The sequence below is a fragment of the Trichosurus vulpecula genome, chromosome 2 (genome assembly GCF_011100635.1).
Source record: "Trichosurus vulpecula isolate mTriVul1 chromosome 2, mTriVul1.pri, whole genome shotgun sequence".
Lineage (NCBI taxonomy): Eukaryota > Metazoa > Chordata > Mammalia > Diprotodontia > Phalangeridae > Trichosurus > Trichosurus vulpecula.
The window spans coordinates 249912517-249924812 of NC_050574.1; the positions used below are offsets into that span (position 1 = coordinate 249912517).

The 12296-nt window shown below is 37.0% G+C and overlaps 1 protein-coding gene across 4 annotated transcripts in view; it reads left to right on the forward strand.

The window, feature by feature from the left end:
• The window catches only part of INPP1 (inositol polyphosphate-1-phosphatase), a 60275-nt gene extending 56703 nt beyond the window's left edge, over positions 1 to 3572 (forward strand). For all 4 annotated transcript variants that reach the window (XM_036745578.1, XM_036745577.1, XM_036745576.1 and 1 more), the window contains one exon: positions 1591 to 3572. In XM_036745578.1, coding sequence (XP_036601473.1) covers positions 1591 to 2149 — 559 coding nt within the window. In that variant the 3' untranslated portion in view covers positions 2150 to 3572. The remainder of the gene's footprint in view (positions 1 to 1590) is intronic.
• The last annotated feature ends 8724 nt before the right edge of the window (positions 3573 to 12296 follow it).

The window sequence follows — 12296 nt, forward strand, 5'->3', positions numbered from 1 at the left end:
ATATTGCCTCCTAGTTCCTAAATATGTTTTGAAGAATATCATTAAATAGACACCCAGTTGAACTTTTCTTAATAACTTCAAGCAATATGGTAAATCCAAGTCAATTTTAAGAAATGAAAAGAACAGGAATCGCATTTCTTAATATTTTGTTTCCCCATCCATCTTTGCCCTCGTTGACATGGAGCTCATGAATCAGGCATTTTTAACAATCAAAATATGAAATTACTATTTCAGAATAAATTCTTGGACCCCTTAGAAAACGAATTAGAAAGAGTGACCCAAGGATTTCCATGTAGTCTTGAACCATACCAGGAGTTCCAGAGCATTGCCTGAAGTTTTATGTCATTTAAAAATGTCTATGCAAACTAAATCAAAACTCCCCTCTCCCACACAGTGCCTGCCACATAACAAATGCTTGTTGCCTTGTTGTCTCACTAATCTCTAGTCAAGGTTCCCTTGGAATAAACAGGAATGGAGAGTAGGGCCTCTCTTCCCACTAAAGACCCTTTAGACAGTGGCCTAAACAAACTTTGTAATTTTAATAGTACAGACAGGGATTAGACTTGTAATATCATTGGTTTAGGGAACTACTAGGTGAGAAAAGTCCCTCTGCCTTGGCAAGTTGGCACTTTTTTTCTGCTTCTTGGAGTCTTGTGGAGTTGTCTAGAGCACAAAATAAAGGATAGTGTCACCATCCAGTTTACATCAGAGTTGGGACTTGAACTAAGGTCTTTCTGGGTTTGAGGCCAGCTCACTTTAATAATTCTCACTTTAATGATTCAAGCTATTTTTCATGTGCAGACTGTTTTCCCCTCTGAAGAGGGGAAAATTTCTTGAAAATTTTTCTTAGGATCCTGAGCTGCATTTAAGTTTCTTGAGGACAGTGACTGTCTCACTCTTTTATTTGTATCTCTAGTGCCTGGCACATAGTAGGTACTTAAATGAGTGTTGATTTTTATTGTGTAGCAGTAATTAATTCCAATCAAAAATAAAAACGCCAAAAGTAATGATAAAAAAAACTGTCTACCTTCTTCAAGACCCACTACTTTAAATATTTTAAATGAGAAGGTGTTGGGACTAGGTACGATGATAATTATTCCCAGAGAGCTACTTATGAATATTTAGACCTTCTGCTATTTGTGCCATCAATAAGAGTGGAACTGGAGAGTAAGGGAAGATAGAGTTCCTGAAACCATGAAAAATTTCATTAAGAGTTAGAAGCCATCCTTAAGTTGGACACAACTTTATTCTTCCACCTTAACTTTTGCACTTGATTTCATATCCCAAAAATGGTGCTAAAATTTTATAGTATTAATAATATATTCACCTGGCAGGTCAATGTTCCTAAAACATTTTTGCACTATCATGGACATGACAAAGATAGGAATTTAAAGTCCAAGATTACTTCCAGGCCATGATGAGGCACTAGAATGGGACTTTAGTACAGGATAAAGGTTTTAAGATCTGTTAAAATAACTGTGGCAAAAGGGACAAAGAATATGTGTGTATATTTACAATTTGAGAACTAATGTCATCTGGGAAAAAATAAACAAATGAAGGGGGAAAATCACTTGTATTTCTTTTTCATAGGTGGAAAGGACAGTACTTTTGGGGCCTTTCTTATATGGACTCCAACATTCATTCACTCCAGCTTTCCAGCAAGAATGGAAATAATGGTGAAGCAACCAGCCAATTGACTGAAGAGGCCAGCTGTGAACCTAAGCACTTTTCTGCTGTCATTAGTACGAGTGAAAAGGACGCTATCAAAACAGCCCTATCCAATGTATGTGGTGAAAATGTCTACGGAGCAGCTGGAGCTGGGTACAAGAGCCTTTGTGTTGTACAAGGTCTTGTGGATGTCTATGTCTTTTCCGAGGATACCACATTCAAATGGGACTCCTGTGCCGCTCACGCCATATTGAAGTCAATTGGTGGAGGAATGGTGGATTTGAGAGAGTGCTTAAAAAGAAACCCAGAAACTGGGCTTGATTTGCCACACTTGTCATACAATGTGGACAATCAAGGGGCTACTGGTGTAGATCGATGGGCCAATAAGGGTGGACTTGTGGCTTACAGATCACGGCAACAGCTAGAAACATTCCTGGATCTGCTGATCAAAAACTTGTCACTTTCTAGCACATTGACATAGGTCAGCGCCTGAAATCAGTGTGCATTTGTCTTACACCATAACAGTATTTCTGATTACTTTTATCTCTAAAGTAGCTTTGTATTGTTCTGTGGTTAAATGTTCAAGTTCTTCCTATGAATTGCAATACCTATTTGCACTTAAAAGCAACTTTTTTTTTAACTATGCTTTAAAAATCACTAATTCTGATCTTTGAGATTGAAGAATTTTGTGTAACAATATTAATGTATCTAGTGCAAAATTAGGCTACCAAAGACTGGTCCAAAACAGAATATTTAAATTATAATGTGGATTCTTTGGATTATAGTAAAATTCAGTTTTGATGGGAAAAGACATAAATTTATGTGGGAAATGGATAGTATTCTAAATCTATACCCAATGACTTACCCTCCAATAAAAACATCTAAGTTACTTAGAATTTGGGGAAAATAATCTCTGTACCATATAAATCTTTACTCCTATAAATATTACTGACTTACTAACCCTTATTAAAATTATCTGATAGATCCTACTCCTATTTTGTGGTCTTTCAGACACAGTCCTGCTAGCCACAAAGATGGGCAGGGTGGGAGAGAAGAAGCTTGAGTTCAAACCCACAGTGAGAACATCATCCAAGATAAAGGGGATCAAAAGCAGAAAGAGCCCCCTTCAAAAATGGTTTCTCAGGATTGCCAGACTGTTGTCTGCTCTGCGCCCTCTGGTGGCTATTTGGAGTACCTGCAGCGTTCTCTATCAACAAAAAGCACTGAACTCAAATTTGGTATTTTAATGGAGGATATTTAGTAGGCAGAGAATTGAAACTTCAGATCATGGTTCTGATTTTTTCCTTGCCTTTCCTTCTAGGACTCTCTGATTCTCATTGTGTACAAATAAAAATTAGTTAATCTGAATCAATCAATAAATATTTATTAAGCACCTACTGTGTGCCAGGAACTGTGCTGAGTTCTAGAGATACAAAAAGGCAAAAAAAGACAGTCCTTGTGCTCACAGTATAATGGAGGAGCTCACAATCTAGTGGATGAATCAAGAAAAAAATTATTCTACTGTTATGGTAGAAACAGTTCATTCTGAGATAGTGGCGTTCCCCGCTCCCAAGTTGCTTAAGCCTTTTGCAGACATTCTGTAAGATGAGATGAGTAGATTGGTAGGAATTATTACCTGTATGTTAGGAAAACTGGTGAAGACCAGAGAAGGTGACTGTGAAACCTAATATTCCTCACTGATGTAAACCATTTAATTTACAAAATGTTCAGTTGGTCTTTTTGTTTAACAGCTTCACATAAACCAGTTTTGGGTTGTAAACTAGGATATCTTATTTATTTTCTTACTCTTTTGGATTATTTTAATTACAATGTATAATAACATGTATGTGATAAAAACCAAACTGGAATAAAGAACTATGTAGCATGCAGTAGTGCTGTGATGATATGCTTTTTTGGTCCATCATTTCCATTATATCATTGCCTTATATGTAACAGAGTTTTAGAGGCTCTGACCTCATGTGGGCCTCAGGTGCATCCACTTATTGGTGGTAACCACTCTGAACTTCCACTTCTTAGCCTATGTGACTCATCACCTTTATTCATTCTCCCCTTGGGTTCTAAGGCAATAAAGGGGTATGTGTTGATATTGTCTCATTAATGAGAGATGTTGCCATTTTATTCATTTATCAATTAGCTCTGAATCCTCAACGCAGTGTCTCCTATGTATTGACTATGAACTAACCATCACTCTGAAAACATTCCTATCGTTCCGTTCTTTCAGGATGAGGGCTAAAGTTTTTTCTTAAAAATTCTCATCACAAGATAACAATCATTTCTCTCAGGAAAGAAATTTAATATGTTCTCTCCTTAGTCTCCTGTCCTAGTATCCATCCATCACAACTAAGTAACAGTTCTATTGCCTTCCTAATATTCCATTCCATAACAATATCCTTAAACTCTAGGGGAGTGGTTACTGAATCTAGTCTTAAAAAATTTGATCCTTTGTTTATAGTGAAGTCATAATTACAATCTTAAGAAATTGTTTCTCAATCTTAAAATTAGTTACGTGTTCACAAAACTCACTGGAATGGTAACCTAGTAATAGTCCCTGCCTAATACAAGGAACCTGTTGTCCTAACTGTGCCTCTGTACTTTTATCTATCATAAATGGAGGAGCACACAAAAGAAAATAGCTATGATACTTCAGGCCCCACTACAATTTGACAAATTGGCTTTGCAAGCTGTGGCCTATTACTGAAACTATGGGCTCATATAGGTGTGAATTCATGTCTTGAAGGCTTATCACAATAGCAGCACCCCAAAATAATATCTTACAAGGCTGAGCCTAATCATCAATTCAACAAAAGGTGGATCTTCAACAAAAGAAAGTCTCTGAAGTCATTCTTCCAAAAGAAATAAGGATACCAAAGTAGATGACTTGAAAATACTCCAAATTAGAGAAAGAAAAGAAAGGCAAATGAATATGATTATCAAGAAAAGAGTAAACAATGAAATCAATTTTTTCATGCTTGTGGTGCAAAACAAGACTTTAAAAAATTGAGTTAAAGAAAGAACAAGGTGCTTGGAGGTAGCCACAGCAGCAGCAACAGCCTCAGGAGCTCTCATCCCAGAGATGAAAGAGGTCAGACAACCGGTCAGAAAGAGATTGCAGGGGACCATGTTGATGGCACTTGGTGTAGCTGTTACTAAGTGGCAACTTTAATGCCCATGTGCAGTTCTGGGTCAAAGTTCCAGGGCAAAGAGAAGTGCTTGTGGTCAGTCACATGGGAGCAGGGGCCCTGGTCACATTTCCAAGGCAGAGTGGGGCACTGGCAGCTGTGAGGGAGCAAAGAAGAGCAGTGACTACATCTCTCTCCAGATCACACCACCTTGGATACACTAAAAACTTGCAGACCCACCAGAACTAGCTCTGAAAATAACAGAACAGAAAAGCCTGAAGCTTGGGACAGTGCCTCCCGCCCCTAGGTGAGTGAGCCCAACTTTATCATAAAGTTCAGAATCAAGAAATATACTGGGAAAATGAGCAAACAAGATTTTTAAAAGGACTTGACCATAAAAAGCTACTATAGTGGCAGAGAAGACCAAAACACAAACTCAGTAGAAGATAACAATGTGAAAACATCTATAAGCAAAGCCTCAAAGAAAAATGCTAATTTGATACAAGCCCAACAAGGATTCCTGGAAGAGTTAAGATGAGTCATAGAGAAAAAAAAGGGAAAAAAAATGAGAGTAATGCAAGGAAATTATGAAAAGAGAATTAACAACTTAGTAAAAAAGACACAAAAAATACTAAAGAAAACAGCACCTTATCGTAGGCTTGGATGACCAGGAGTACCCACCAGAGTTTATGTTCCACTGGCATAAGCTTTGAGAATCCAGGATCACCTTCAAGTAGGACTTCAGGAACCACTACCACTTGTAATGAAGAACATCCTATGCAGCATGTTCAGAATAGCCCCTCTTAGTACTGACTTTTCAGAAATGAAGAATTCTCTAGCTATTTCCAGGTATGTGGTCATTCTGTGCTTAAGTACTTTTAAATGATTGTGTGATCTCTTCGTTGTCTGCTAAACTAAGGAATCAATGACTCAGTGGACCTTTAAAAAGAAGAAATACCATCACAACCATATACAACAACCATTTGGAGGAAATAGCAAGTTATACATGGTAGGTTTGCAGTTTTATGTGCATTCTTTTTTTTTTAATTGAACTGTGTTAAGGAAATGCTTGGTTTTTTTTCTGTGAACTGGAAATAAAATAATTTTTTGAAAAAGAAAATAACACCTTAAAAACAGAACTGGCTAAATGGAAAAAGAGGCACAACAGCTCACTGAAGAAAATAATTCCTTAAAAATTAGAATTGGGCAAGTGGAAGACAATGACTTTATGAAACATCAAGAAACAATAAAACAAAGACAAAAGAATAAAGAAGTAGAATAAAATATGAAATATCTCATCAGAAAAATAACTGACCTGGAAAATAAATAGAAAAGAGATAATCTAAGCCATGATCAAAAGAAGAGCCTAGATATCATATGCCAAAAAAAGCATCAAGCAAAACTGCCGCAGTATCTTAAATTCAGAAGGCTAAATAGAAATTGAAAGACTCCACCAATCTCCTCCTGAAAGAGATCCCCAAAATGAAAACTCCCAGCTATAGTATAGCCAATTCTAGAGCTCCCAGGTCAAGGAGGAAATATTGCAAGCCATTAGAAAGAAACAATTCAAAAATTATGGAGTAAGGATCACACAAGATGCTTCCATGTTAAAGGAGTAGAGGGCTTAGAATATGATACAGAGAGTTCTCACTTTATGTAAATTTGCACTATGCAACTTAACTTTACATAAAGAATTTTGGAAGAAATCCACATTCTCCCCACCCCCCCCCAAAAAAACCTATCAACTTTATCAGAGCACAGTACTGTGCACCTCGTCTCAGAGCTCTGTGGTCACCCAAATCCCCTCCCTCTCCAAAAAATGGAGACAAACACAAATCTTATGATGATAATGTTGATATTGTTGGTGTTGTTGAGTCTGTCCAACTCTTTGTGACCCTAGGGGCCATACTGTCCATGGGGTTTTCTTGGCAAAGATACTGGAGTGATTTGCCATTTTCTCCTCCAGTGGATTGAGGTAAACAAAGGTTAAGTAACTTGCTTAAGGTCACACAGCTAGTGTCTGAGGCTGTATTTGAATTCAGGTCTCCCTGACTCTAGTCCAGTGCTCTATCCATCTATAAAATGAGCTAGAGAAGGAAATGGCAAACCATTCTAGTATGTTTGCCAAGAAAACCTCAAGTAGGGTCATGAAGAGATGGCCAGGACTGAAACAACAAACAACAACGGGAGAGCTGTTTGGAGGTGATAAGAGAGAAGATGACTTGCCAGAGTCACACAGCCAATTTGTGTGTCAGAGCCAGGATTAGAATTCAGTTCTTCCTGATTCTGTCTAGTGCACCATGCCTCATCTTACAGATCATAACTCAATAAAAAAAGATAAGTAATGCAATGTTCAAGCAAAAGAAATAGATTTAAATGAACGCTGAGTAAGTCATTGAACAAATTATAGAAACAACCATTAACTACATAAAAGAATAATAACAGAGATGATAGGGGCCACTAGGTGGCCCAGTGGATGACAGTCAAGATCTTCATTTAAATCTACTTCAGACACTCACTAGGCCCTTGGGCAAGTTGTGTAACCTCCCAGCCTCAATTTCCTCAGTTATATTAAACTTAAAAAAAAAAAGGCTAGGGAGAGGAATGACAACAGCATTTACCTCTCAGGGTTGTTGTGATGATCAAGTGAGATAACATATAAGCAGCTTTTCAAACCTTAAATATTATATTAATGCTGGAGATTATTATGAATTTTGGGCACGCGGCCAAAGTTGTCCTCACAAAAAAAAAGTTGTATCCCTGAAAGTATATCATTAAGAAAATAGAAAAAGTGAGATTTAATGAACCAACCATGCAATTAAAAAAAAACTCAAAATCTAAATTTAAAACAGCACCTATTTAAAAATTAGAAGAGAGAGATGAAATGGAGAGGTTTTAAAAATGACAAAATGAAGAACTGGTTTTTTAAAAGAATTATCTTAAATCATTAAAATCATTAAACCTTCAGTTTACTGAGGGTGGAAGAGGAAAATCAAACCTCCAAAATAAAAAATGAGCAATATAAATTTACAATGAACCACAAAAGTAAAAGAAGAATCAGAAACTACTTTCTTTAAAATGATCAGTTTTTCAAATGATAAAGCACTTATTTTTTCTTTCCCATCTTCCTCCTCTGCCCTCCTCCAAAAGTCCCTATATTACCAAGCACACTCAAGCAAAACATGTTCCCCTATTGTTCACATCCAAAAATGCATTTTTCATTTTACATGTTAGTCTATGATCTCTTTGTCATGAATTGGGCAGCATTCTTCTTTATCAGTTCTTTGAAATTATGACTGATCATTTAGTTGAGGAGAGCCTTAAAGTCTTTCAAAATTGTTCATTTTTGTAATACCATTAGTACAGTCTAAATTGTTCTTGTGATTCTGCTCACTTCACTCTCCACTAGTTTATAGAAGTTTTTCCATGTCTCTTTGAAATATTTTTTTCCATTTATTTCTTGTAGCACAATAGTATTCCATTCCATTCACATGCCACAAGTTGTTCAGACATTCCGCAGTTGGTTAGTTGATTATCTTCTTAGTTTTCAGTTTTCTACCACCACAAAAGAGTTGCTATAAATATTTTTGTACATGTAAGACCTTTTCCTCTTCCTTTGGAGTTGAGGCCTAGCTGGGTCAAAGGGTATGCTCAGCTTATAACTTTTTACACACTAATTTCAAATTGTTATCCAGAATGGCTGAACATCAACAGTTATCGTTGTGCCTGTTTTCTCAAAGTCCCTCCAATATTTGTTGTTTTCTTCATTTTTCTTTTTATCATTTTTGCCAAAATGATGCGCGTGAGATGGAACACCAGAATTGCTTTAATTTGCATTTCTCTAATTATTTGTAATTTGGAGCATTTTTTTTCATATGATTATAGCCTGGGCTTTAGACCTACCTGCCTGTCCATATTCTTCATGAAGAATGGCTCTTATTCCTACAAATCTGAATCAGTTTCTTATATGTCTTGGAAATGGGAACTTTCTGAGAGAAACTTGCTCTAAAGATTTTTTCCCCAGTTAATTGTTTCCTTTTCAATCTTAGCTGTATTAGTTTATACAAAAAAAAGCCCCAAAACTTTATTGTAATCAAAATTATTCATTTTATGTTCTGTGATCCTTTCTATCCAAAAACTGCTATGCGTAATCTATCTTCCCTCAAAACTGAAAATGTTAAGGAAATGGAATGTGATCTACAAAATATAAAATAATTGCAGTTGTATTGAATTAATATTCTATTTAATTATTTTTCTGACCAAACCTGTGATTTAGTTGCTATAACTAGCTTTCAGCAAGAAATTTCTATCAATATAGATCAGAACATTCTCTGCGACTTTAAATAGTCTTAAACAGCTGGCTAGCCCATTAAGTTAAGTCATATGCTTAGGGTCACACCCTTGTGGGTATCATGTTTTATACATACACACACGTGTGTGTGTGTGTGTACATATATATATATATGTATATATATATATATATGTAACACAATTTAGAAAAAAAAAACCTCTGGGATCAATCAATCTGAATGTTCTGCTCACCTTTGATGGTTTCCAGTAGAACTGGTAGATTGGCTCAGAATTGTTCTTAGAATTCTTATCCTTTTTCTGCTGACATTTTTGGAGTGCTGATACTTTCCTCAGGCACACTACTGAGGAGTCTGATAGTACAGCCTAGCTAATTAGGAACACATTCCAAACACAAAAATCCTAGCCAGGTGTACTTATTTATTTTTCACAGGATACTTTTCAGTTACAAAGCACTTTAAATGCATGAGAGAGAGAAAGAGAGAGAGAGAGGGAGAGAGAGAGAGAGAGAGAGAGAGAGAGAGAGAGAGAGGGAGAGAGAGAGAGAGAGAGAGAGAGAGAGAGAGAGAGAGAGAGAGAGAGAGAGAGAGAGAGAGAGAAGGGACCACTTTCTACAGTGCCTAGCATAGTGTTTTATAAAACAACAAAAAAGTGCTTTAAAATCATTTTGGAAAAGAAAGATATTTGATAGTTGATTATTCCCAGTCGCTCCAAACTGCAGCTTAAGATCAACACAAATGGATGGCCTATCAAGAAAGTAAGTGGTGACAAAATGATATATACATTCCTATGGGAAAAGCTATTTAATGGAGAGATGGTCAGGGGATTCCAGCCAGCTGTCTCATCAAAACAATGTTTATCCATATGTTATCACCATGTGTCTTTGTAATGCAGTTCAACTGAATCAGCATTCTTTTATTTATGGAATAAAGTGGCAATTAGAAACATGGTACCTATTTAAAGCATGAAAGTAGTAACTTTACAGCATAAAATCCACTAATAGACATGGTTTTCTGGTTCCTTTTGTCTTTCCCTGGGCCACAGCTGTAACAGGTAACTGCAGAAATGTTCTGTTTTGCAGGCCATGTTCCTCTATTAAGAACTGTTGGGACTGTGAAAGAAAGACTTTGGTTGCGACCAGATTCCTTTAAAAATTGCATTGAATTCTGTTTCTTAAAATTACAGAAGATAGGCCTGTTGTGGGAGTGATAAGAGGATATTTCTGTTGTTTCTGCATGGCATATGAAGCATAAATCGTTTTTTTAAAAGTATTGTCAGTTCTGTTATAATGCCAATTCATTCCCAGAAAGCACTGCACTATGCAAAACCTCACAGTAGACCCACAGGAGCTTATGGAGAAAATGGGATTATGGGCACAATGCTAAAAAAACAAAACCAAACACAAAAACCTCATCAGTGACAAATTTTTAAAATGCAAACCTAATTTTAAAAATGGCAACAGTTTTACACACGTTAAATAAATAGTGGCAGAGTCTGCAACCTCAGGCTGTCCAGGCTGCTGCTCGACCTACTCCCCTCACCAGCACCCCCCCACTTTTCTCACATCTCTTCACCTTGACAAAGATCCAAAGTTCGCCTGTGGAAATGAGCATCAGAAGGTTGCAACTTGTGATTTATTGTGAAGTGGGACAGTTTTCTGCATTCTCTCTGCTTCTCTCAGAAGAAATTACATAGCAATAAATTCAAAGTATGTCATACTCAAAATATTCCCTAATATATCAGTAGCTTTGGAATATATTCTCATTTCCAAAACAAGCCTTATAGTAGAACTGGCTGTATTTAACAAACATCAAGAAAATGACTATTTCTGTATACAAAAACAGAAGTGAAAAATGGGATTTTATATAAAACTGTGACTTTCTATTTTGTACAGTTTGTTTTTCAGTGCATATTAATTTTAACACAAATAGCGACAAATTGCCCTGCTTGTCCTTATCCCCTTCTGAACTTCATTTTGCTTTCTTCTGTGTATTTTACAAATCAACTTTAACAATTTCTTGATGTCTTTTAAGGACGTATTAAATTTGTTCAAGATACGTCAATTCTTCCTAAAGTTGTCAGGGAGTAAATAGATTAAAAATTAATTTCAAGAGCTAAGTTGAAGGAGATACCTTGTTCAGTCAATGATCCAAACAGTTAATTAGTATACTTTATTCCTCTTTTAGAACAAGTTAAGATTGAAGCAGTCCCAATGGCCATCTCCTCAGAGAGCCTAGAATGTGAAGGATTAACCCGGCAAAGCTATACTATCTGAAAAAGGTCATAGTTCTCCACCTGCCATTCTCAGAAGGCTACACGCCTATCTGTTCAGCTTCATTTACAGGAAGCTGAGTCAAAGTCTAAGCCAACATGTGAGTTGAGGGGATGGGTGCCTCAGTACAAATACATGCAGAGGATATACAAGGATAGTATTGACAAACCCAGCAGTCTGACAGGCAAAAGAAATCCACAGAGAACAAGCAGGACAAGAAGGTTACTAAAAGATCTGGAAATCCCATTGCAAAGGGAGGCTTTGAAGAGACTCAGAAGCTTCCAGACCCAAAATGGTTTTCAGCTTCCTTCCCCACTACTGTGTCTTTGAAGATGCTGTCAATGTTGGTGGTAGAAGGGATGGAGGGAAGGGGGAGGGGGAGACAGGGATATCAGAGAGCTATAAGATGGGTTAGTACCTACTCGGGCCAGAATCTTTCACCTGAATTATTTTATAATCACTAATCTTTATTAGTACCTACTCTAAGTACTGGGCTAGAAAGAAGGAAACAAGCATTTATTAAGCACCTATTGTGTCAAATACTGTACTAAGCTCTTTGCAAATATTATCACATTTGATCCTCACAATTCTGGGAAGTAGGTGCTATTATTATCCCCATCTAATAGTTGAGGAAACTGAGGCAGACAAAAGCTAAGTGATTTGCCAAGGTCATATAAGCTACCGTCTGATATTGGATTTGAACTCAAGTGTTTTCCTGACTCCAGGCTCAGCCCTCCATCCACTATGCCACCTAGCTGTCTCCAAACACTAAAGGAGAGTCAAGGAATTTGTAGTTCCACAGAACGGCACACATTCCTGCAGATGGTAACCCATGGTCCAGGGCCGCTGAAGACTAGGGACCCCCACAGTCAGGGTCTAATTTGGGGGGGAACTAACCCTAAAAGGTT